Here is a 22,503-nt window from a genome sequence, read left to right as displayed (position 1 = left end):
CCTTCAATCTGAAGATGCATTAGACATGCGACATCCTCCAAAGTCACAGTCATCTCCCCCTGGGCATGTGAAAATTGTTGGTCTCTGGATGCCACCTCTTGCATAGAGTCATCAGCAATGCATGAGGCACAGTGGTGTAGCCCAAGAAAACCAAATCATGCAACCCACTCTCCTTAAGCGGATCCGAAAACCATCTCTAATTGCCGTTTGGACAAGGTGACACGTGTCACTTTGTCATTCGCTTTGAGATTTTTTTTTTTTTTTTGTAAAAAAAAAAAATCTCAGACCCAACGACAATGTAACACCTGTCCAGGAGGAGTTAACTTATTTTTATATATTTTTTTAACCCTAACGAAAACCTAACAGAAGGGACCAAAACGAGACTAAAAAAAAACTTAAAGTACTCAAACAATCTTTTTTTTAGTTAAGGGACCAAAACGATATCAACTAAATACTTAAAGGACCAAAAGAGCATTTAAGCCTACTTTTTTTTTTTTTTTATATATATATTTTGAGACCTGAACTTTGGACTTAATTTTTTGGGTTTAGAACGGTCGTCCTCTTCACCGTAACTTAGATATGACTCTAAATGCTCCGTTGGATGTTATTAGACTTTAGGGGCGTTTGTTTCAATTTTTATTCAAATAATAATAATGCGATATGAAGTCCGGATACAAGATACGATACAGATTCGATACGGCACTGATACGCCGATACGAAAAAATTTCAAAAATCAAGATACGATACGGCCGGGATACGTTAATAAAAAAATAATATAATTAAATGTAGAATATAATTATAACAATTTTTTTAATATGCAAATATATTAACAAACACAAGAAACCAATCATAGGCTCGTAAAATATCAACATAAATATAAGTAATATTGACGATTAAAAGAGTGATGATTAGTCAATTACATATACAATATATTCCAAAAAGAGCACCATCAATGTTATACTATATCCAAAAGGAACATTGTCACTACTATAATAATATAATGTTTTTTTCCCTTACATTTTAAAGAAAAAAACAGAAATCAAAATAATATAAAAAAACAAAATTTATATTATCTGATACGTACTCTTCTCATACGTATCGGGAAGTATCGGATAATTATTTAAAAAATAAAATAAAATTTAATGATCTGATACTCTTCCGATACGTATCGGGTAGGTATCGGTGCAGGATACGCATGTGATACAGTACGTTACCCATTTTGAAGTATTTGGGCTTCATAACTAAGCAATTTGATTTAAGTGGTTAATGAACTTCATCAAAGACGAATTGTTCATGAAAATCTTAGTTTGGTTACTAGATGAAACGATTTTGACCAGATATTATTTACCTTCAAGTCAAATTTAAGATCATCAGGGTCTTTTTTCTCTAAAACAAAAGGTTTAACACAAAAAATAATGTGTGATAATAATAACAATTGGTCAAAAAATAATTATACATTTTTATAATTATATATTTGGTCAAAAAATAATTATACATTTTTATACTCCTTTGAGACGTTTTATTGCCTTGTAACTCCAACTCGTCTCAAGTGATTAGACTCTACGGTTTCACATTTACACCTACAATCTCTCTTACTCCTTCCGTCTTTAATTATAAGCACTTTCAAATTATTAGTTACATTTTTTTTCTTCAAACCTATCCTTAATACTACTAACTTATCTTAAAATTTGAAAAGTCAAATTAAATACGCATATATATAAAATATAATTTAAAAATATTTATAAATAAAATAGACACGTTAACTAGGTTAACAACTTTTTTTTATGCATATAAAATTGGTCAAAAAACTTATAATAATGGACATAGGAGTATAAAAATGTATAATTATTTTTTAAGGGAAAAATGTATAATTACTATTTTTTTTAAAAGGAAAATGTATAATTAATATTAGTATTCTTAAATATTATTATAGTATGCAGTAAAAAAAAAATAGTATATCCCCGTGAGCTTAGCTCAGTTGGTACGGATATTGCATATTATATGCAGGGGCCGGGGTTCGAACCCCGGACACTCCACTTCTCCACAATTAAATTGTGTGAGCTCTAGCCACTAGGCTACTTGACCCAAAAAAAAAAAAAAAATTAGTATCAAACTTTTAAATTATTTTCTATAATAATAACAAAAAAAAATAGTATCAATTTTTTTTAAATTATTTTCTATAGTAGTACTAATGTGAACCAATCAATTGGATCAAGCGGTAAATGAACTCCATTAAAGACGAATTAGACAGGAGAATCTGAGTTTGATAAATGGGGGAAACAATTTTGATATGATATTATTTACTTGAGGAATGCTAACAACACTATCTTTCGAGCACCCTCTCTAACACTCACTCTTTTATTGGGTAAAATCAATATATGTTCCACTCTTGAGGAATGCTAGTCAAGATTCGGATTATCAGAGTCTCTTTTCTGAAAACTAGAAAGTTAACAAAAAAAAAAAAAAAAGTGTGAATTTTTTGACCAAAGTGTGAATTATATCTATACACTTTAAACGTTTCTATTATGCTGGCGATTCCATCCTGTCTCAAGTGATCACTAGACTTTGTAACAAAAAAAAAAAAGTGATCACTAGACTTTATGGTTTCACACCTACACGCACAATCTCTCTTTACTCCATCCATCCTTGAATATAAGCACTTATTCAAATTATTAGGTGCATTTTTTCAAACATACCCTTAATTAATTCAAATAACTTCTTCAAAAATACGAAAAGTCAAATTAAATACTCCTTCCGTTTTAAAATATAAGTAAATTTTAACTTTTAGATTCATTCAATTAATGATGTATGTGTTTATACTCCCTCCGGTCCTTATTATAAGATAAAGTTGACTTTTTAGGTTCATAGAATAAATAATGTATCTTATTGTAAATATAGACTAGATACATCATTTATACAATGAACTAAAAAAATCAATTGTTTCTTATAATAAGGACCGGAGGTATATTATAGATCACATACATTATTAATTGAATGAACTTAAAAGTCAAAATTTGCTTATATTTAAAAACGGATTGAGTACATATATAAATAAAATATAATTTAATAATATTTATAGGGTTATGTTAACTTGTGCTCTTAGGGCACATGTTAAACATTAATTTCATACCATTAATAGTAAGAATTTAATGGAAAAATTAGTATTAAACAACTTGAGTAATAAATTAACACAATTTTCAATACACAATTACGATTAGTGGAATTCTTAACTTGTACCCTAAATGTACAAGTTAACATTTCCCTTATTTATAATACAATAGACACATTAACCACGCTATCAACTTTTCATGATAAAATTGGTCAAACAACTTATAATAGTGGACATAGGAGTGTAACAAATTATAATTATTTTTTTAAGGGAAAAATGAATAATTCATTTTTTTAAGGAAAATGTATAATTAATATTAGTATTATTAAATATTATTATAATATGCATTAAAAAAATTAGTATTAATTTTTTAAATTATTTACTATAATAATAATAAAAAGTTAGTATCAATTTTTTTAAATTATTTTCTATAATAATAATAATAATAATTATAATAATAATGTGAACCAAGCAATTGGCTCAAATATTCAATGAACTCCGCCAAAGAGGAATTGTTTAGGAGAATCTGAGTTTGATTACCGGAGGAAACAATTTTGACTAGATATTATTTACCTTGAGGTCAAAGTTTGGATTATGAGAGGCGTTCTATTATGCCCACGATACCAATCTGTCTCAAGTGATTACTACTATATTCTACGGTTTCACACTTACACCAACAATCTCTCTAACACTCTCGGTCCTTAATTATAAGGGAACTTCTATGGTACACTCACAATTTTGAGTGTACCGGTACTCTTGTTTCATAAAATATATAAATTAAAGATCACTTTAATGAAATAAAAAGGTATTTGTCAATATTTATATTTTAGAAAACATCATTTCATAAGAAAAACCATCATTTCATTGTTTATAAGGATCATATTACAAAATTTACATTTTGTCATAACAAATAATCATTATTCATTGTTATGAGTAATAAAAATTCTTAAAAATTAAATTTTATTTCGTCGAAACTTTTGGTATATAAAATTTAATTATCTTAGTTGTCAATGATAGAAAATAATTATTTTTCTTCAAAAAAACAACTCATTTATTATTAATTTTACGATTTGGTGTACCGATACACCCAAATTTATTGGGTGTACCATAGAATTTGCCTAATTATAAACACATATTCAAATTATTAGGTGCATTTTTTTTTTACAAATATACATTTAATTAATACTACTAACTCTTCTTAAAATATAAAAAGTCAAATTAAATACAAATATAAATAAATGATCATTTAATACTACTTATACATAAAATAGACACATTAACTAAGTTATAAAAAAAAATTAATACATATAAAATTGGTCAAAAGGTTTATAATAAATATATAATAATCTTTTAAGGGAAAAATGTATAATTAGTAGTATCGTTAAATATTAAGTATTACCATATGCATAATACCAAAAAAAAAAGTATTACCATATGCATTAAAAAAATGTATTAATTAATAAGATTTGATTTAATATATTTAGTAGTATTATACTTGATGTATTTGATATATATTATAGACCAAATACATTAAATATTAAATAAATTTTTACTTATAAATACAAGCGAAAAAAGCACGATAATTACATTGAAAATTCTCAACAAACATAATAATAACATTAATATCCATCCACTCATCTCCATCCCATTAAAATCACCCATAATAATAAAACACTTTTTCTCTTTTCTTCTTCTTTCTCTCCCTCTCTCCCTCTCTCCCTCCCGTGACTATTGTGGGCCATTACTACAATCTCAATCCTCCGTCGCTTTTTCAACCAAATGGAATCTAAATGGCGAAAACTCAAACTCGCTCTTGGCTTCAAAAAAACCTGTATTCTTCCCAAAACCACCGATCAACCTTCTTCCTCCATCTCCGATCGTCTCTCATCCGCCTCCGCCTCTCTTTCCGGCCGCCGTCCCTCTACTCCGACACCTTCCTCCTCCGGTCTCCGTCTCTCCTCATCCTCCTCTTCCTCCTCCAAGGTTTGCATTTTCATCAATGAATCTCAATTCTCTTCATTTTTCACTTCTTAGGTTTATTTTGTTTAAATTATGATATTCTGTGATCATAATGATGAGTTTGATGACTAATTTGCATGTAATTATTAGGTTGTAATCACGGGTTAATTTTTAATTTTTTTTTTTTTTTTTTTTTTTTTTTACTTTTTGTGATGTTGTTGTTTTAATTTTGGGGATAGTAATGGATTAAAAGAGTGTGATTGTGATGTGTTGTATTGGTTTTATTATGCATTTTATGGCGGTGGTGGAAATGTCACTTTCATAGCAGCTATTATGTATGTTGTACCCTTTATGAACTAGTTGTTTAGTTTATGTGAAAAAGTGGTTGTGTAATTGACTAATGGATTCATTTCTATGCCCCTGACGGTGTAAAATTATTTTTTCACATGAATATAATCAAATTTTATTATAATGTCATTTTTATAGATTGGTTCATAAAATATATTTATGTGATTTGATTGGATTGGATGTATTTGTAAAAATGTTTTTCACTGTCTGTGTATATACCATATTTGATTTGATTTTAAAGAATGTTGACCCTCTATAGAGTAAAAAACATCATTTTTTACTGTTGATTGTGAAAAATCCAGCTGCAAACAGTGAAAAAGTTTGTATTTTGATACGTGTGTATGTTATGTTGAATGTTGAATATGTAAATGTAAAAGATTTGATTGGATGCATTTGTAATTGATTTTGATGGGTGTTAACCCCATGGAGTAAAAAAAAAAAAAAAACACTTTTGGCGGTTGTTTGTGGAAAATCCAGCTTTAAACAATGAAAAAGTTTGGATTTTGATATGTGGGTATGCTATGTTGAATATGTAAATGTAAAAGAGTTGAATTGAATAGAGCAGGGTAAACAACTATTTTAGTTTCTGAATGTGTGAGACATTGAGACAAGGTTATTTTAGTCTTAGAATATATTGAATTGCAAAACATCCTCACGTGTCTGTTTAATTTGTTATTTTGATCCTCAAATGTGATTTCTTTAGTTGATTTAGTCCTTATAATTACAAATAAAAAAGACACTTGAGGACGTATTTGTAATTTTGATGCATTTGGTGACTGTAATGATAGTGTCTCACATATTCAAGGATCAAAGTGTTTTCCTTACCCGAATGAAATATGATGAAATGTAATAGAGTTGAACAGATTGGAATGACATGAACTTGTTGATTAGAAAATTGGAATGGAGAAAAAGAATTGTTCCATTCCACTTCATTAAATTCCCTTCCATTCCATTTTATTATTTAATTTTGTAGAAATGTGTGAGTGAAGGAATCATCTTTGATTTCTCCTTCTTTTGATTATATTTTTATATATTATTAATTTATTTATCAAATTTATCGAAATTTTCAAATTTTCCAATTAATATTAGAGTTGCGTATCACCTTTACTTTGCTGAAAATGGTAGGCTGATTGTTGTTAGTTTTTCCTTGATGCCATCAATATGTATGACCACCAAACGCTGACTTTTTTCTTTTTTTTTTTGTATACTTGAGTTGTAGATTTGTCAGGGAATCCTATAGTTGACGTAATTAGACATGCAATAGTGATGGGTGTTTTTGGTAAAGATAGTATTCTATTCCATCCTTTTATGCACTGGTTTTTGTGGTGGACCTGCATCAAGACAAGAGGGGTGGTCACTATTAGACAAAATAATCTAATAGTGACTTTTGTATTTATCCATGGATACAGGATACTTAATTGCTCAGCTTCACGGATTTTGAAAACAACTGATAACATACAATATCTGATATTTTATATATTTTAAAAATACATAGTATTGTCTTTATATGATTAATAATTAAATTGGTTTTTTTTCCTTTTAAAAGTTTGGTGCCTTGGTTAATGTAGATGGTGGATTGGTTGGATTGATGGCCACTATTCCATGAAGTCATGTGACATATTCATTTTCTATTACTGATTTTTGTGTGATGATGATTATAAATGTTAGAGAAATGCTGAATGATACAAAAACTATTTTTAAAACAATTTACAAAAAAAAATATTGTGATTTATTGGATGCTTGTTTAGTGTATAAGATGGCCACTATCCATGAAGTCATGTTTGACATCTTCAATTTCTGCTACTGATTTTTGTGTGATGATTATTATAAATGTGAAATGCTCAATGATTCAACATTTTTTATTAAAAACAATTTTCAAATGAAAAAAATAAAAATAAAAAATTGTTGTGTTTTATATGATGCTTGTTTACCGTATAAGATTGCTCCCCTCCCCCTTTTTTCAATTATGATTGGCCATTAATCTTTTGTAACAATTTTGTATAGAAATTTCTGTAACAAATAGCATTGTTATCTAAATTACATTCCAAGTAAAGGAATGCTCTACGGGTTAGATTATATCAACATGGTGTGTTCAACTAAGCATTGTTGAATAAGGTTTTAAACAATGCTTTGAATGATATTTTATTTTATTTCATCTTGGTTTGTGGGTACAAAGTTTGTACAGTTTTGGTTAATGTCTACTAGGAAACTTCTTGATAAAATTTTATATATAGTCTGTATATCAGTTGTTCTTAACGTTAGCACTTCGGATTTTATTTTCCTCACCTTTTTCTTTCTTTCTTTCTTTTACATTTTGTAGGGAACGTGTGCAATATGCTTGAATACAATGAAACCAGGGCAGGGGCAGGCCATTTTTACTGCAGAATGTTCTCACTCTTTCCATTTCCAATGCATCACATCTAATGTAAGATATGGGAATCAGATTTGCCCTGTTTGCAGAGCAAAATGGAAAGAAGTTCCTTTTCAAAATACTGCATCCAATGTCTCCCATGACATCTCTCAACCAAGAGGTGACACCTGGTCAGGTATACTACGGAGACTTTCTTCCTCACGACAAAATGGTACAGTTCGGCAGGGTTCTTCACGTCTTAATCTTAACCATAATCATAATATAACAGAACCAGCTATCTTTGATGACGATGATGAAGTCTTGGATCAACAAACTTCAATTACTCACCATGTTAATGATGTTGATCATAGCATAGAAAATAGAATGGAGATCACAACATATCCTGAAGTTTCAGCTGTTTCAAAATCAGACTCTCATGATAACTTTACTGTATTGGTTCATCTTAAGGCTCCACCTTATTCCATCAAACAAAATGGTGGCAGAAGCAGTGTTGAACCTTCAGTTGAGACATCGCCTTCGCGTGCTCGAGTTGATCTTGTCACAGTTCTTGATGTAAGTGGTAGCATGACAGGTTCAAAGATTACATTACTGAAACAAGCTATGAGTTTTGTCATACAGAATCTAAGTTCCTCAGATCGTCTTTCTATCATTGTGTTTTCCTCAACAGCCCGTCGCATCTTCCCTCTACGACGGATGAATGATGATGGGCGACAACAGGCATTGCGTGCAGTTAACGCTTTGGTTCCAAATGGTGGAACAGACATTGCTGAAGGATTGAAGAAAGGGGTTAAGGTGTTTGTTGACCGTCGATGGAAGAATCCAGTGGGCGGTATCATGTTACTAACTGATGGACAGGATACTCATAATATTTGTACCACAGCTGGTATCGGAGAAGGTTATCAGTCTCTTGTTCCGAACTCCATTCATCGTAATAACGGTGAAGGTTTGAAAATACCAGTGCATGCATTTGGTTTTGGTGTTGATCATGATGCTACTTTGATGCATTCCATCTCTGAGATTTCTGGAGGCACATTTTCCTTTATTGAAGCTGAGGAAGTGATTCAGGATGCGTTCGCTCAGTGTATTGGGGGATTATTGAGTGTGGTTGTTCAAGATCTACATGTGGAAGTTCGGTGTGCTCAGTCTCGTTTGCAACTTAGTTCAGTAAAAGCAGGAAGTTACCAAAGTACATTGACTAACAATGCAAGAATGGCTTCCATAAAGGCAGGAGATTTGTATGCTGAAGAAGAAAGAGACTTTTTAGTGACACTCAATGTTCCAGTTGAGAAATCTAGTGATGAGATGTCATTGTTGATCATTACATGTATTTATAGTGACCCCATCACAAAAATGGAGGGTTTGGATGTAACAAGTGAAGTGAAGATTCAGAGACCTAATGTGGCTAGAGATCAAGTTGTATCAATAGAAGTAGATAGGCAAAGGAATAGACTTCAAGCTACTGAGGCAATGGCTGAGGCTAGAGTCGAAGCAGAACGTGGTGATTTGACTGCTGCAATTTCTGTCCTAGAAAGATGTCAAAGGGCATTATCTGAAACTATTTCTGCTCAAGCCGGTGATCCATTATGTACTTCTCTTTCTGCTGAACTAAAGGAGATGCAGGATAGAATGGCAACTCGACGTGTTTATGAAGAATCTGGAAGAGCTTATGTACTATCAGGAATGAGCTCTCATTTAGGGCAAAGAGCAACTGCAAGAGGTGATTCCACAGACTCCACCAGCTTCGTGCGTGCGTACCAAACTCCTTCCATGGCTGACATGGTATCACGTTCCCAAACCATTCTTGTGAGGACACCACAATCATCGGGAAATATTCTACGACCTACTAAATCCTTTAGTGGTCGGCAGCAAAGAAAATAATCAGGGGAATTTTACATTGCTCTATAGAGATTAGCTTTTATTTTTAAAGCTAGATAGGCAGCAGGAAGGAAAGGAAATGATTTTAGGCATTTTGAATTGTAAATGCTCCATGCGATACTCTTCTAATTCTTTTTTATTAGTGGGTGCTCTTCCTTCTGTTTTTCCTTTTGAACAAATAAAATAGTATTTTTTTTTCAGGTGATTTTTTGTGCCCAACACAGCATCGGGGTTTCAAATTTTAGCTACATACATACTTATATGAATGTATGTACTTCTATTAGTTGATTCAATTGAATACAAAAAGCAGTTTGGATTCTAATTCGATAAAATTAGCAAAATACTCATCATGATTGCTGCCACCGTATCTTTAAATGTTTCACATGATTTTGGGTCATGCTAAGAAGTGCCATAAAGGCATTGTTTAAAGAATTTGTAAAAAGAAAACCTAGTCTTGAAAATATAAGTCAAATTTTTTATGACTATTTAAACAATGCCCTTATGATACTTGTTGGTATTCTCCTATAATTTTTTATACCCAGTTTTAATAGGGTATGATTTCTATATGTTTTAGTAAATGTTTTTCAGTTTTAGATTTCTTCATCATTACTATTAACATTTATTAATATTGTCATGGAATTTATTGTTTTAGTGTCTCCTTTTGTTCCTTTCGAGTTAGTTCATGTGCTATGAGCATAGTATTCATCGGGTTTGTGACTTGAAGTTCGTCGTATCACTCCTCTTGTTTCCTTCTCATTTTACGTTTACTTCACATATTCAACTTTAAACAAAACTGGAAGGTGTTAAAGGGTCCCTTTCAGTAAGCAAAGTGAATGCTTTCAGAAAAGTGGTAGACTTGAATTATCATTTCCACTTTTGTGTGGCTGAGGTTTTTCAAGGGTTTACTTGTTATATAGAGCTGGACGCTATATGTTGTCATTGCCTGTTTAGCCATGCTAGTTCTTCTCCAAATTATTTTCTTATCTGTTTACCAACGTTGATGTTAAGGAATTCATATTTTACTTTCATTTTGTGAAAGAGAAAGAAAGAGTATGTTATGTGTACGTGATTAACACATGCAGGTTTGTGAAGATGACTTCCCTCCTATTACTCCAAAATTTTCACTGTTTTCTCTTTATTACACTTAGTTCTTTGAATTAGTTAGTTAATACTTCTTTCCAAAACAAGGAAACCAGATAAAAAAATAAAATTAGCCTTTGCTTTCTCAGAGATGCTAATCATTCTGCTTTCTTATAATTTTCACTACTTTGCTAAAACAACTTCAAATTTGTTGCATTTCTCAACACTTTCAGTGAAACTCATCATTGTCAAGAGTTTGCAGATGGAAACAAGGATGTGTTCTTTTGGCAGTTGTTAATTTCATTCTTCCATTCCTAGGCTTTGGATTATATAGAAGCCATCTCAATCAATCCATAAAGGAAGTTCTACACTTCTACCAGCTCATTACCTATATTTATTGTCTCAAGTGTCTGACCAATGACCATGGAAGCATTCAAATGTACGTGTCCTCCTTCTATTGAACCTTTTTATGTTTAAGCTCATCACACAGTCAGTTGTTGATTCATGGTAGTTTGAGAGTCCATTCTATTACAGTGCTTGTAGGCTAAACATTCATTTCTTCTTTCCTACTCTCTTTCCTTATTTACTTTCACAAGCCACAAAGTTGCGGTCAGACACAAAAAGAGTTGCTGCCTACTTATTCAACATGAAATGACTGGCATTTTCTTTTTACTGCTACATAGAGATAAAATGAAACTGAAACCTGAGTGTTACTACTGTTTCTGGATTATTTGTCAGCAGTTTTTCTTTGTTTGTTAGCTAGTTCATATATATATATATATATATTTTTTTTTTTTTTCTTTCTGAAAATGATGATTGGATCAAGGAGAATTTGAAGGCTTATTCCGTTCCCTTTAACAGGTTCACCAATATACCACTTCCCTTTTCTTTCTGCCAGTTGTGAATCTACGATCTTTACTACTGAAGATAAGGATATGTTTTTTGAGTTTTTTCAGAAGAATGTTAAGAGCTCATATATACTTCTCAAGTTATTCGCATACACTTCTATAGTTTGATTTTCTCCACCATATCTATACATTGTTGAATGATATGGCCTGGTAGTGTTGATATTTCAGATTGAAACTTGTGTTGCTCTTGTATATTCATACTTTAAAAATATTGAAGCCATTTATGGTGCATACATGGTGCTTACCATCTGTCTGCTCATGAATTTATCATGGAGATTCATCTAAGAGATCTGTTTTTTTCACAACGTAGGAAAATTGCTTCTCTTAGATTCATGCAGAGCTAAATGTTCCTTTTCTTTCCTTTCCTTGTAGTGATATATGGGTTGGAATAAATGAAGCATCAACTCAAAGTTTCTGTTGCTCTTGTTATTAGCTTGCTATGGTTTCAGCACTCATTTTGCGGTTAGTACCACGATTGATAATTCATTGGTTTTTGGCTTTCCAACTTTCATATGTAAGATACTGTGTATTAATGGTCTTTGAACGCTTAACTGCCAAAAGTGAAAAAAAAGATATGACAGATTTTGATTTGTTGTTGAGCATCCTTTGAACACTTCACTCCTTCATTTTTAAGTCTTTAGAGGGTCTGTTTACTAGTTTCTCCTCTGTCATGTGTATAATCTAAATTAGCCACAATACTCTTCATTTTTACCTTTTGCTTCTTGTTTTACCAGCAAAGGAACCATCTGATAGTGGTCGAAACAAGTGGAAATGTAAATGTTCTTTACGAGCGAATCAGAGATACTCTATCTCTAATTGTTCCAAGTCATGTGATTGCCATTCAGGTATACTAGCAATTCTTTCTGTGCTGATAAATCTACCACTTCCCATTGATTGTGCTTTAAGGAAGGAAGGCCATAAGTGTATTCACCAATTTTAGGCGAAAACTGTGATCACATCCTGAATACTGTTTTGTTTGCTGCTTTACTTTTTTTTTTTCTTTCCTTCCATGTATATGCTGAAGAGAGTGCATCCATATGGACATGTATATGTGATTCAAATGGATTTCCTAAAGTGGCAGCAGGAAGCCATAATCCTAATTGCTTTATTGCCTGCAACTGTATCTGGGGTATCTTTCCTTCTTCCCTTTTTCTACCATCTTGAAAGTTCACTAGTTGATGCTTCCGAAAAACTGACATAGATTGATGCTTAACCAGCTATTGTTTTGCATGGAATAAAAATCCATCTGTATATAAGACTATGTATTTGGAGATTCTTTGTTAAGTTGTTTTAAAACAAATTTCTTTTGATTAAACAGTATTTATCGCAATGAAAGTGTCCACATTAAGACTATGTATCTGGAGATTCTCAGGCAAAGAGAAAAAAATAAGATATTTTTCATTCTAAATCACTTCTTGTTTTGAAGCATGATTTACTTTCAATTTATTTGTGTCTTATTGATGATGACATAACCCACTACTTTCCTGGCAAAAGTGAATGGATTCTTCTAAGATACTCAAACTAATTTTAAGATTTTGAGTCATGCAGGAACTGCTAAGATGACACTAGGTTCAAAGTCACACATTTCGAGCAAAATTGTAATTATCATTCTAATAATGTGTGTTACATGCACAATCATTGCATTTCTCGCCTTTGTTGTATGTTATGTTCGCCGAAGGGAAATACATCATCCTATTCAATCACCAATGGTTTCGTCATCAGATAAGGAAACAAGTTATAGTAGTACCAGTAACTTCATTAGTCAAAGGACTTCTTTTGTTCCGGAAACAAAAAGCGTTATAAATTCTCCTATTAGTCATATTACAAGTAAGTTTGGTTTTGAGTTAACCATCCCTAATTTGTTAGTTGAAACATACTTGATTCAATCTGTTGGATTTTATACAGACTCCAAAGTTCTTCATCTACCTTATTATTATATTTTGTTATTATTTACCTTTTTCTGTTTTTTCTCTCGTTAGGATGCCTTCAAAAAGCCTCTATCTTGTTTGGGAATCAAAGAGAAATGTTTCATGGAAATATTATTCAATTCTCATTTGCTGAACTGGAAAATGCCACTGAAAACTTTTCAGCTTCAAACCTCATTGGACTAGGTGGAAGTAGTTATGTTTACCGTGGTCAACTGAAAAATGGTAGTAATGTGGCTGTCAAGCGACTTAAAGATCAAGGAGAGCCTAAAGCAGACACTGAATTTTTCACAGAGGTTGTACCTAATCTTAACAATATTCAGTTTTCATTGGTTTATCATGCTATGTTATAATGTTTCTTAGTATCTACATAAAAAATCATGAGCCTAGATTATCTTTTTTCTTTCTAAAGCATTCATTTTAGTTAGCATATTTTTTTGGTTCAGATTGAACTATTGTCTAGACTTCATCACTGTCATCTGGTGCCATTGATTGGATACTGCTCAGAATTGAAAGGAAAAAATGTTCAGAGGTTACTTGTGTTTGACTACATGAGTAACGGAAATTTGAGGGACCGTTTAGATGGAGTTTTTGGAAAAAATATGGATTGGTCTACTCGTGTTACAATTGCATTAGGAGCTGCAAGGGGCTTGGAGTATCTTCATGAAGCAGCTGCGCCAAGAATTCTCCACAGAGATGTCAAATCAACAAACATTCTTCTTGATAAAAATTGGCAAGCAAAAGTATGAGTCTTGGATTTTCTAAATGGTTCCAACAAATTCTTATGTTTAGTGGTTTTTAATGTATTATGTAATTTTTACTGTCAAGTTCCTAATATATGCTTTCACAAACTTTTATCTAATAAATTTGCAGATAACTGATCTTGGTATGGCTAAAGACTTGAGATCTGATAGCCTCCCAAGTTGTTCATATTCTTCACAAAGAATGAAGGGGACATTTGGCTATTTTGCACCTGAGTATGCAATTGTTGGGAGATCCTCTATTGAGTCAGATGTCTTCAGTTTCGGCGTGGTTCTTCTTGAACTTATCAGTGGTCGCCAACCAATCCTTAAATCTGCAGGCAAAGAAGAAAGCCTTGTTGTATGGGTATTGTAAATCAACCTATGAAACACTTGCACATGCATTGAAAACAACATTGACATTGACACGTAGACATAAATTATAATATGAAAAATAAGTGATTAAATGTAACTTTACGAGTGTTGGGCACTCAGACACACCTTCAACTTGCAGTGTCAGTGCTATGTCGAAATCAACTTATCCATTACTACATTTGTTCACATTTGAAGGATTTTGTTGGCTCTCAACTTTGTGCACTGACTATGACAGTTATTTTTTTCTTGAGAAGGGTGGTCTTTGTATAATAGCTCAGACATCCTAAATTGTATTTTTTTTTAATGTGTCTTATTTTCCATTTATAAACTGGAATTTAGATGACTATGATAATTACATACTTTAGTTTGAACATTGCATATAGTTTGTTTAATAAGTTTTACTAAGAAATAGATGATGGACACTCATTATATTGATATAGATTGCTAAACTTGTTTTGTTTTAGGCTGCTCCTCGCTTACAGGATAGTAGGCGAGTATTGACAGAGTTGGCTGATCCACAATTGAAAGGAAACTTCCCAGAAGATGAGGTGCATATAATGGCAAACCTAGCAAAGGAATGCTTATTGTTGGATCCTGATAATAGACCAACTATGAGTGAAGTTGTTTTAATTCTTTCAAGTATTTCTCGAACCAAATCTAGAAGGAGAAGATACGTTCAATTGTGCCTTTTTCAGGTAAGCACACTCGCCGTTGTGTCCTCAGTTCTTAACTTCAGCATTCTAGTTTGATAAAGTGTTTTTACCTATTCATGTTCAAATATTCGAAACACAGGAAACATAATGAAAAGAAGAGGTAATTTTGCAATTAAAAATAAGAGTACGAAATGAAAATAGCGAACGTTATCTCAAACCAAACAGAACTAAAATTTTGTTTGATGTATATTTCATTTGTCAGATTATTACACTGGCAAGAGTTATCATAATATATTGTATCCTCCGATTACTATAGCATGAACATAAAGCCTTATCCTCACTTTTTTTTCTTTCTTTCTTGTGAAAATAAAGGACAGAGATGATGATGCAGAACAGCAAAGACAATCTTCATTGAGTAGATTTCCACCTCATAATTCATTGCCGCCTTGTACTGACTATGATCTTCGTGTTGGAAACGAAGATAAAGATGTAGACACAATTTCAACCGAGTATATGAAAAGTTTGATCCTCTTGACTTCAAAAGGTGAGAAGTGGCATGCATCCGAAGAGGAAATGGTAGACCTATCCGAGCCTCGGTTGGAATCCTTTTGCATGGAAAACATCAGTTTCCCTTGATAGCATACACGTTCTATTATGTATTGGCACTACTACATCTCTGTAGCATTTACTATGATACATTATTGTTTTAGATAAACAGAAATATATTTGTTGAATTGTTCTACTTGTACAGAAAAGTATACATGATTCCGGCTCTACTTTATTTGTCAAAGAATCGGATGTGATAGATGTGAAAAATCATTGTAAATTTGAAAATATATGTACAAATAGATATATCACACATAGAATTGTATATTGTATATCTATTGCATTCTCTATCCTAAGAAAATGAATTTTTATTAGTGAGTAACTTTTTATTGTTTGATTAACAAGGTTTATATGTTAGTTGGGGTTGAATTTTTGCCATTGAATGAATTATCAGCCTTTGAATGGTAGATGAAAGGTTTGACTTGTTGAAAGCAAGTTATTCAACATTTACATATTTATTGAATGGTAGAACTGAAGAAGCAGCCGTTGTAACTTGTAAGTAGGTAATGGATCCACCACCTCCTCCTCCTTTGAGCACACCGTTGCTAGGTCCAGCTCCCCCTATCAGCGGATTCTTGGATTCTTGGTAAGTCACTTCTTTTTGCTCGAGTTTTGCAACCGTATATTTTTCCATAACCATGTTTTCCTGTTAAACTAAGCAATATGAGAAAGAAAAAAATATGAAATAATTGACCATGTATTTGTTCTCTTGATTTTATGTCTTCCAGCTTATGGTTTCTATGCTGCTGTGGTTTATTCAGTTGCTGCTTTCCTCCCCTCTACGAACCAGGACCTCCTCCTCTCTAATGCTTGCTGCATTTTTCTGTCAAATCTGTTTAAGTTAGGTATTTTCTTATTGTATTAGCCACTGCAAGGAAACTGGAGAAAAATGGTGATAAATAATATACTTTTCTATGCATCAATACTTATTACTTGTATTAGTAGCTTTAACCTTGATCATTTGTCATGGGAAAGTCAATCAATCGATGCATCATGCATGCCATTTGAAAGTTAATGAGATCTTTATCTGATCATTCTTATGCATCTGGACAAAATCAATAGAACATCAATGTACAATCAACCAAATCTCAGATAATTTAAGAACATTAAACTCTAATTAAACAACTGCATAACTTATGCTCACCGTTGTCCTATACATAGATTAATTACACTTTCTTCACTTTTCTTTCCAGCCACTGATTCAAACAACTTTTGTAAATGGCTGGCAATTGATATATCATTTTGATTTCATGTAAAGATCGTCTTTGAGCAGATAATTTGCATTTTTTTCTTATAAAAAGCCTCCGATTGTTTAAATAAATTGCATTTTTTTCTTATATTACACATATCAGCCAATCAAAATGTAACATTGTTGGAACACTAGTGTATAATGGAGGAAAAACTTGGGAGTATACTAGTGAGTTTGTGGAGCCTTTGGAATGTAAACACAAGGATGGAGAAACTAGTGTAAAGTGTGAATTGAAAATTTTATGTCCCACATCGGGGTAGATCACACACTCTAGTAGAAATCCTCCTTATGAATAAATTGAGAGCTCGGGAATAGTATTCTTCACTCCAAAACTGAGAATCGAATACTCTTCTCTGGTTTTCTCTCCTCTCTTCTCCCTCCAGCGGTTTGTGTTGACGAACCGTTCTTTCTTCCTCCTTCTTTGGTTTATCGAGTGGTCTACGTACCATATTAGATTGGTTTTTCGAAACTTTTTGAAAACCATATTGAGGTGTTATTCTCGAGCGATTTTTGGCAGTGCAGCCTTTAATCGTACAGTTAGAATCTGGGCTGTTTTATCCTGGAGACGGCGCGGTTGCTAGTCTACCTTGCACAACTTAGGTAGTGCCGCGAAACGTCTTAAAGAAAGCGACCTGGTCGTGACTCACCCCGGTAACAGTTTCAAAGCTCTGTCGTAATTTTCAAATTACAAAAACAACATTTTTAAGACGTTCTGCGGTTTCAGCTAATGACTTTAACAAACCGTTTCTGTTTACGGGTAGCACTTCAAACGTTGGCAGCAAAAGATGCTGTTCTTCTTGACCACTAAAAAGGTTGCCTACGTTTTGAAGGAAGCTATGCCTGTAGCACCTACGAGTTCGACTCCTGCTGGAGCGAATAATAACGGTAAGGCAGCAGACCCTACTGCTGCTGAGAAAGCTGACGCAAATAAACAGCTAGAAATCATCGCACCTACGGTCCATCCAATTGGGAGAGAATCAATAGATTCCTTTTCGGGAACGATTCATCCTTCCCGAACGCAGCATACAACTATCCATTGTACTGCGCTCTCCAAGTGTGCTTGTTTCCCCTTCTTCCTTCCCATGACAAGTATTTGTGGAATAACAATAACTCTGATGAGAAGAAAAAAGAAGGCGTTAAGAGACACTCTAAGATCCTTTTTCTTACCTGCAGGTGGAAAAGAGATATATTGAAACCCACCATAAGTATCTGGGGGCGATTTCCCATAAGCAAAAGCAGCTACTGAGGCGGAAGGATAAGAAAAGGTCTAAACTTGAACCCTAGTTTCCATCAATCAAGACGGACCGAGTCTTCGTTGAAGTGAGCATTAAACTCCTGTATGGTCTTTACCGCTTGGGAACCTCAAAGCTGCTCTATGGCTCGCTGGAGTTAAATAGTTGTTTATCTGCGTCAGCTTTCTCAGCAGCAGTAGGGTCTGCTGCCTTACCGTTATTATTCGCTCCAGCAGGAGTCGAACTCGTAGGTGCTACAGGCATGGCTTCCTTCAAAACGTAGGCAACCTTTTTAGTGGTCAAGAAGAACAACATCTTTTGCTGCCAACGTTTGAAGTGCTACCCGTAAACAGAAACGGTTTGTTAAAGTCATTAGCTGAAACCGCGTTAATCTTTTCAGAACTCATCGTATCGTATTCGAAACGTCTTAAAAATGTTGTTTTTGTAATTTGAAAATTACGACAGAGCTTTGAAACTATTACCGGGGTGAGTCACGACCAGGTCGCTTTCTTTAAGACGTTTCGCGGCACTACCTAAGTTGTGCAAGGTAGACTAGCAACCGCGCCGTCTCCAGGATAAAATAGCCCAGATTCTAACTGTACGATTAAAGGCTGCACTGCCAAAAATCGCTCGAGAATAACACCTCAATATGGTTTTCAAAAAGTTTCGAAAAACCACTCTAATATGGTACGTAGACCACTCGATAAACCAAAGAAGGAGGAAGAAAGAACGGTTCGTCAACACAAACCGCTGGAGGGAGAAGAGAGGAGAGAAAACTAGAGAAGAGTATTCGATTCTCAGTTTTGGAGTGAAGAATACTATTCTCGAGCTCTCAATTTATTTATAAGGAGGATTTCTACTAGAGTGTGTGATCTACCCCGATGTGGGACATAAAATTTTCAATTCACACTTTACACTAGTTTCTCCATCCTTGTGTTTATATTCCAAAGGCTCCACAAACTCACTATTATACTCCAAGTTTTTCCTCCATTATACACTAGTGTTCCAACACATATAAATAGGCAACATTAGATGTCAAATAAAAGAGTCAATTTTAATCTTAAGATAACTTTTAATTATATCTAGGTGGTCAATCTTAATTAATTTAAACCACAGGACTTATAACAATTATCCAGGTGTTCGTGTTCAATTCAATCCAAAGCAAACACAAAAAAAGCAATTTTAAATGGATTGGATTGATTTTTGCTTCCCTTAATGTCGATCCAATTCAAACACATGTACTACTTTAAAAAAAAATGGAGTATGTAACGCAACCGGATCGGATCTGTCAAGAGTTTATTAGTTTTTTTTTTTGTGACAAGTTGTTAATTTATTTAGGTTTATCCATACATGAAATGGAATGACACTCGTGCATCAAAACTGATGCTCAAATACTTTGGGATGGGTCCTCTTGTATGATGGGATCCAGTCTGTACTTGAGTTAACAATTTCCGGAAGGTACAACCATCGCACTTGTTCATTTAATGCTACCACAAGGCCTGCTTGCTCCTAGGTCAAGACTTTGTATAGTTTGTTTGTACTCTACTTATTATATAATAATGGATTATATTAAATTAAATAATATAAAATCAGTGTTTCACTCTTCTTCTACATTGAAATAGATAGGGCAAAAAAACTCATGTTATATTGCACTTCATTTATGGAGCTTATCTGGTGCATATATAACAGCTAACTAACATGTTTGTGCATAGTACTCGAGAGACGTACATGCATGAGAACACAACACCATATATAGTAAACATATATAATGGTCTAAAATTAAGTTATATATGGACACCTTTGAGTAGATAATCAATGAATGATCCCATGCTAGACGTGAATTGTTGCACCGACTCCTGCGACAGGAAAACAAGGTGGAACTCGAGTTGACGTAGGAGATTAATGCTTTCTCACTCGAAAGTATTATTATTATTTTTTTTTTGGAGGGGACACATATCCCATTAGTTGATCACTAATAATCAATCTTTTGTTTTAAAAATAGATTGAATTAAAACAATCTAGAAATTTTAAAAAAAATCTAAAGCTATTTTTTTGTTTACTAACATAATTTTTTTTTTTTTTTTTTTTTTAAGATTTGAAGTTCTTACACTTAAATTTATTGTTTTTAGATTTTTTTTTTTGTTGGAAAAGTTACTCATAATAGCTTTTTATTTTGAAGTTGAAAATGATTTTTTTTTTAAAAATCTGAAATAAACTCTACAAACATAGAAAAGGTGATTTTTTGGTTTAAAGAATAGATTTTTGTTCAAAAAAATCTCAATCAAACAAGGCCCTTAAGCATATAAAATCATTATAAAAAAGTGTCAAATTTAATTTTCAAAGTAATTATAAACATGTATTTTTCAATGTGAGACATCTCAAAAGAGTTTGAATAAATTCCACATACGGTAGTGTAAAGAAGAAAGAAGTACTCGTATATTATATGAAGAGTTCTTTTGAATTTTCTTCACCAAAACGACTCAGGTCTTTTGGATGTACCAAACTTAGATATGGTATGTCTACAAGAGGAATTTAAAAACTTATGGTTAGTCGGAGGATAGCTCTTTTACTCTGAGAGGATGAAGTTTTTTTTGTTTTATTTTGGCAACATGTTCGTAATTGGTTGGGTGTTTATTATGCGGATCCATCAACCAATGTGGATCACTTCCTTCGGTTTCGTACCTGTTCAGGGCATGTAAAATCAAGGTGTTCTTTCATGTCTTTGATCTGATTTGCAAGTTCTTGCGTGATTTGGAAGGAAAGAAATTATAGGATTTTCAAAGGTAAAGAAAAATCCCCTTATCAGCTTTTGGAGAGTATCAAGCTTATTTCCTTTTGGTGGTTCAAGGCTAAGTTTGCTGTTTTTTATTATAAGTTTAATGATTGGTGCAACACCCTTTTTTATGCTTGTGTGTCGGCTAATTGTTGTTTTTGTTGTTGAACACTATGATGTAATATTTCGGTTATCTTCTCTGGCACACCTTGTGCTAGGGAGATAATATGATGGGTTTAATATAGTATTTTATTTTGATCTTTTAAAAAAAAAAAAAAAAAACTTAAATATACACGAACAATTAATGGTAAAATGTAAATGTTTTCCTAAAAATAACAAATGGTAAATCTTCTACATTATGGAAAAGGGATAATGAGATCTAGTTCCCTCTTGCAAGTTGCAGGCTCATTAATATATGTAGAAATGCAACCATTTGGCATGAGTTGTGGAAACATGAGCTGGAAATGTAGGGGTATGCTTGAGTAAGAAAAGAGCAACACGTGTACAGATTCCATGGCAGCGTATCTAGCGCAGTCAACTCCTCTCCTCCTCGGATCGATGATCATTTTACACATACTATTATTATTATTATTATTATTATTATTATTATATGTGAATGTTAAACAACTATAGTAGTAGTAAGTAACCATAGCCATTCCTTCTTTCACTCTCTCCAACCGACCAGTTTGGTTTAATTGAATGGGATGGAAATGAAATGAAAACTAAACTAACTCCCCTCGGCCCTCTCTATATCTGTATTCTGTTTGGCAGTATGGGTATGTATGGCTAATATGGCCCCTACTTATCTGCCGGACAAAAAACAAATTCTTTAATTTATTCGCTCGTATTTATAAGAGATATTTAAATCAATAAAAATTTATGTATTTAATTAAGAGACTATCAAATATTTGTCTAAATAACATTTATTTTTTAATCATCAATTTAATCATTACACTCGGATTAAAACTTTATAAAAGATAGAAAAAATGTAACTGGTGATAGATTGACATCCTTAGGTGGCATATCACCCTTGCACACACTTCTACAACATAAATTTTCCTTATAATTAAAGGGTTAAAATGCGTGTTAAAAGAAAAGATGACACTTATCATAAATGTATGTGAAGGTTAAATGGTGTGTACAATTAAAGGGTGTCAACCTATGTATATATTTTTTGAAAGTACATTTATCAAGTACTACTATAATGCATTGACATGTATTCATCATTATCATCATAAATATAATGAGAATGATAACAATTGGAGTAATTCATATAGATTGATGGTGTAAAAAATTTAAA

At 32.7% G+C, this 22,503-nt stretch overlaps 2 protein-coding genes across 7 annotated transcripts; both read left to right on the top strand.

The window, feature by feature from the left end:
• Positions 1 to 4,731: 4,731 nt before the first annotated feature.
• LOC25487823 (E3 ubiquitin-protein ligase WAV3) lies at positions 4,732 to 9,984 on the top strand. Of its 4 annotated transcripts, none has more exons than XM_024776741.2 (3): positions 4,732 to 5,092; positions 7,737 to 7,962; positions 8,056 to 9,984. In XM_024776741.2, the coding sequence occupies exons 1-3, from the start codon at positions 4,889 to 4,891 to the stop codon at positions 9,663 to 9,665; spliced, it is 2,040 nt and encodes a 679-aa protein (XP_024632509.1). In that variant the 5' UTR covers positions 4,732 to 4,888; the 3' UTR covers positions 9,666 to 9,984. The 4 variants fall into 4 exon arrangements, with proteins under 4 accessions (XP_024632509.1, XP_013465316.2, XP_024632510.1 ...); XM_024776742.2 differs by adding an exon at positions 6,636 to 6,695 and having other exon boundaries at positions 4,957 to 5,092; positions 7,737 to 9,984; XM_013609862.3 differs by having other exon boundaries at positions 4,733 to 5,092; positions 7,737 to 9,984.
• A 293-nt stretch (positions 9,985 to 10,277) lies between these two features.
• LOC25487821 (receptor-like serine/threonine-protein kinase NCRK) lies at positions 10,278 to 16,202 on the top strand. Of its 3 annotated transcripts, none has more exons than XM_024776743.2 (10): positions 10,278 to 11,181; positions 12,023 to 12,112; positions 12,385 to 12,495; positions 12,675 to 12,779; positions 13,199 to 13,477; positions 13,630 to 13,871; positions 14,022 to 14,318; positions 14,449 to 14,682; positions 15,155 to 15,385; positions 15,716 to 16,202. In XM_024776743.2, exons 2-10 carry the CDS (start codon positions 12,043 to 12,045, stop codon positions 15,977 to 15,979), a joined length of 1,833 nt encoding a protein of 610 aa, XP_024632511.1. In that variant the 5' UTR covers positions 10,278 to 11,181; positions 12,023 to 12,042; the 3' UTR covers positions 15,980 to 16,202. The 3 variants fall into 3 exon arrangements, with proteins under 3 accessions (XP_024632511.1, XP_039686772.1, XP_039686771.1); XM_039830838.1 differs by lacking the exon at positions 10,278 to 11,181 and adding an exon at positions 11,220 to 11,603 and having other exon boundaries at positions 14,449 to 14,676; XM_039830837.1 differs by lacking the exon at positions 10,278 to 11,181 and adding an exon at positions 11,222 to 11,603.
• Positions 16,203 to 22,503: the final 6,301 nt, after the last annotated feature.

Source organism: Medicago truncatula, chromosome 2 (assembly GCF_003473485.1).
Source record: "Medicago truncatula cultivar Jemalong A17 chromosome 2, MtrunA17r5.0-ANR, whole genome shotgun sequence".
NCBI classification, from domain to species: Eukaryota; Viridiplantae; Streptophyta; class Magnoliopsida; order Fabales; family Fabaceae; genus Medicago; species Medicago truncatula.
The sequence above is the reverse complement of the archived record's forward strand: the minus strand, read 5'-3'. Positions and strand labels throughout refer to the sequence as shown.

Coding starts and splice junctions, on each gene's coding strand:
- LOC25487823 (XM_013609862.3), top strand. CDS start 4,889: ATGGAATCTAAATGGCGAAAACTCAAACTCGCTCTTGGCTTCAAAAAA. Junction 5,093..7,736: donor CCTCCTCTTCCTCCTCCAAG/GTTTGCATTTTC, acceptor TACATTTTGTAG/GGAACGTGTGCAATATGCTT.
- LOC25487821 (XM_024776743.2), top strand. CDS start 12,043: ATGAAGCATCAACTCAAAGTTTCTGTTGCTCTTGTTATTAGCTTGCTA. Junction 14,319..14,448: donor ATAAAAATTGGCAAGCAAAA/GTATGAGTCTTG, acceptor ATAAATTTGCAG/ATAACTGATCTTGGTATGGC. Junction 14,683..15,154: donor AAGAAAGCCTTGTTGTATGG/GTATTGTAAATC, acceptor GTTTTGTTTTAG/GCTGCTCCTCGCTTACAGGA.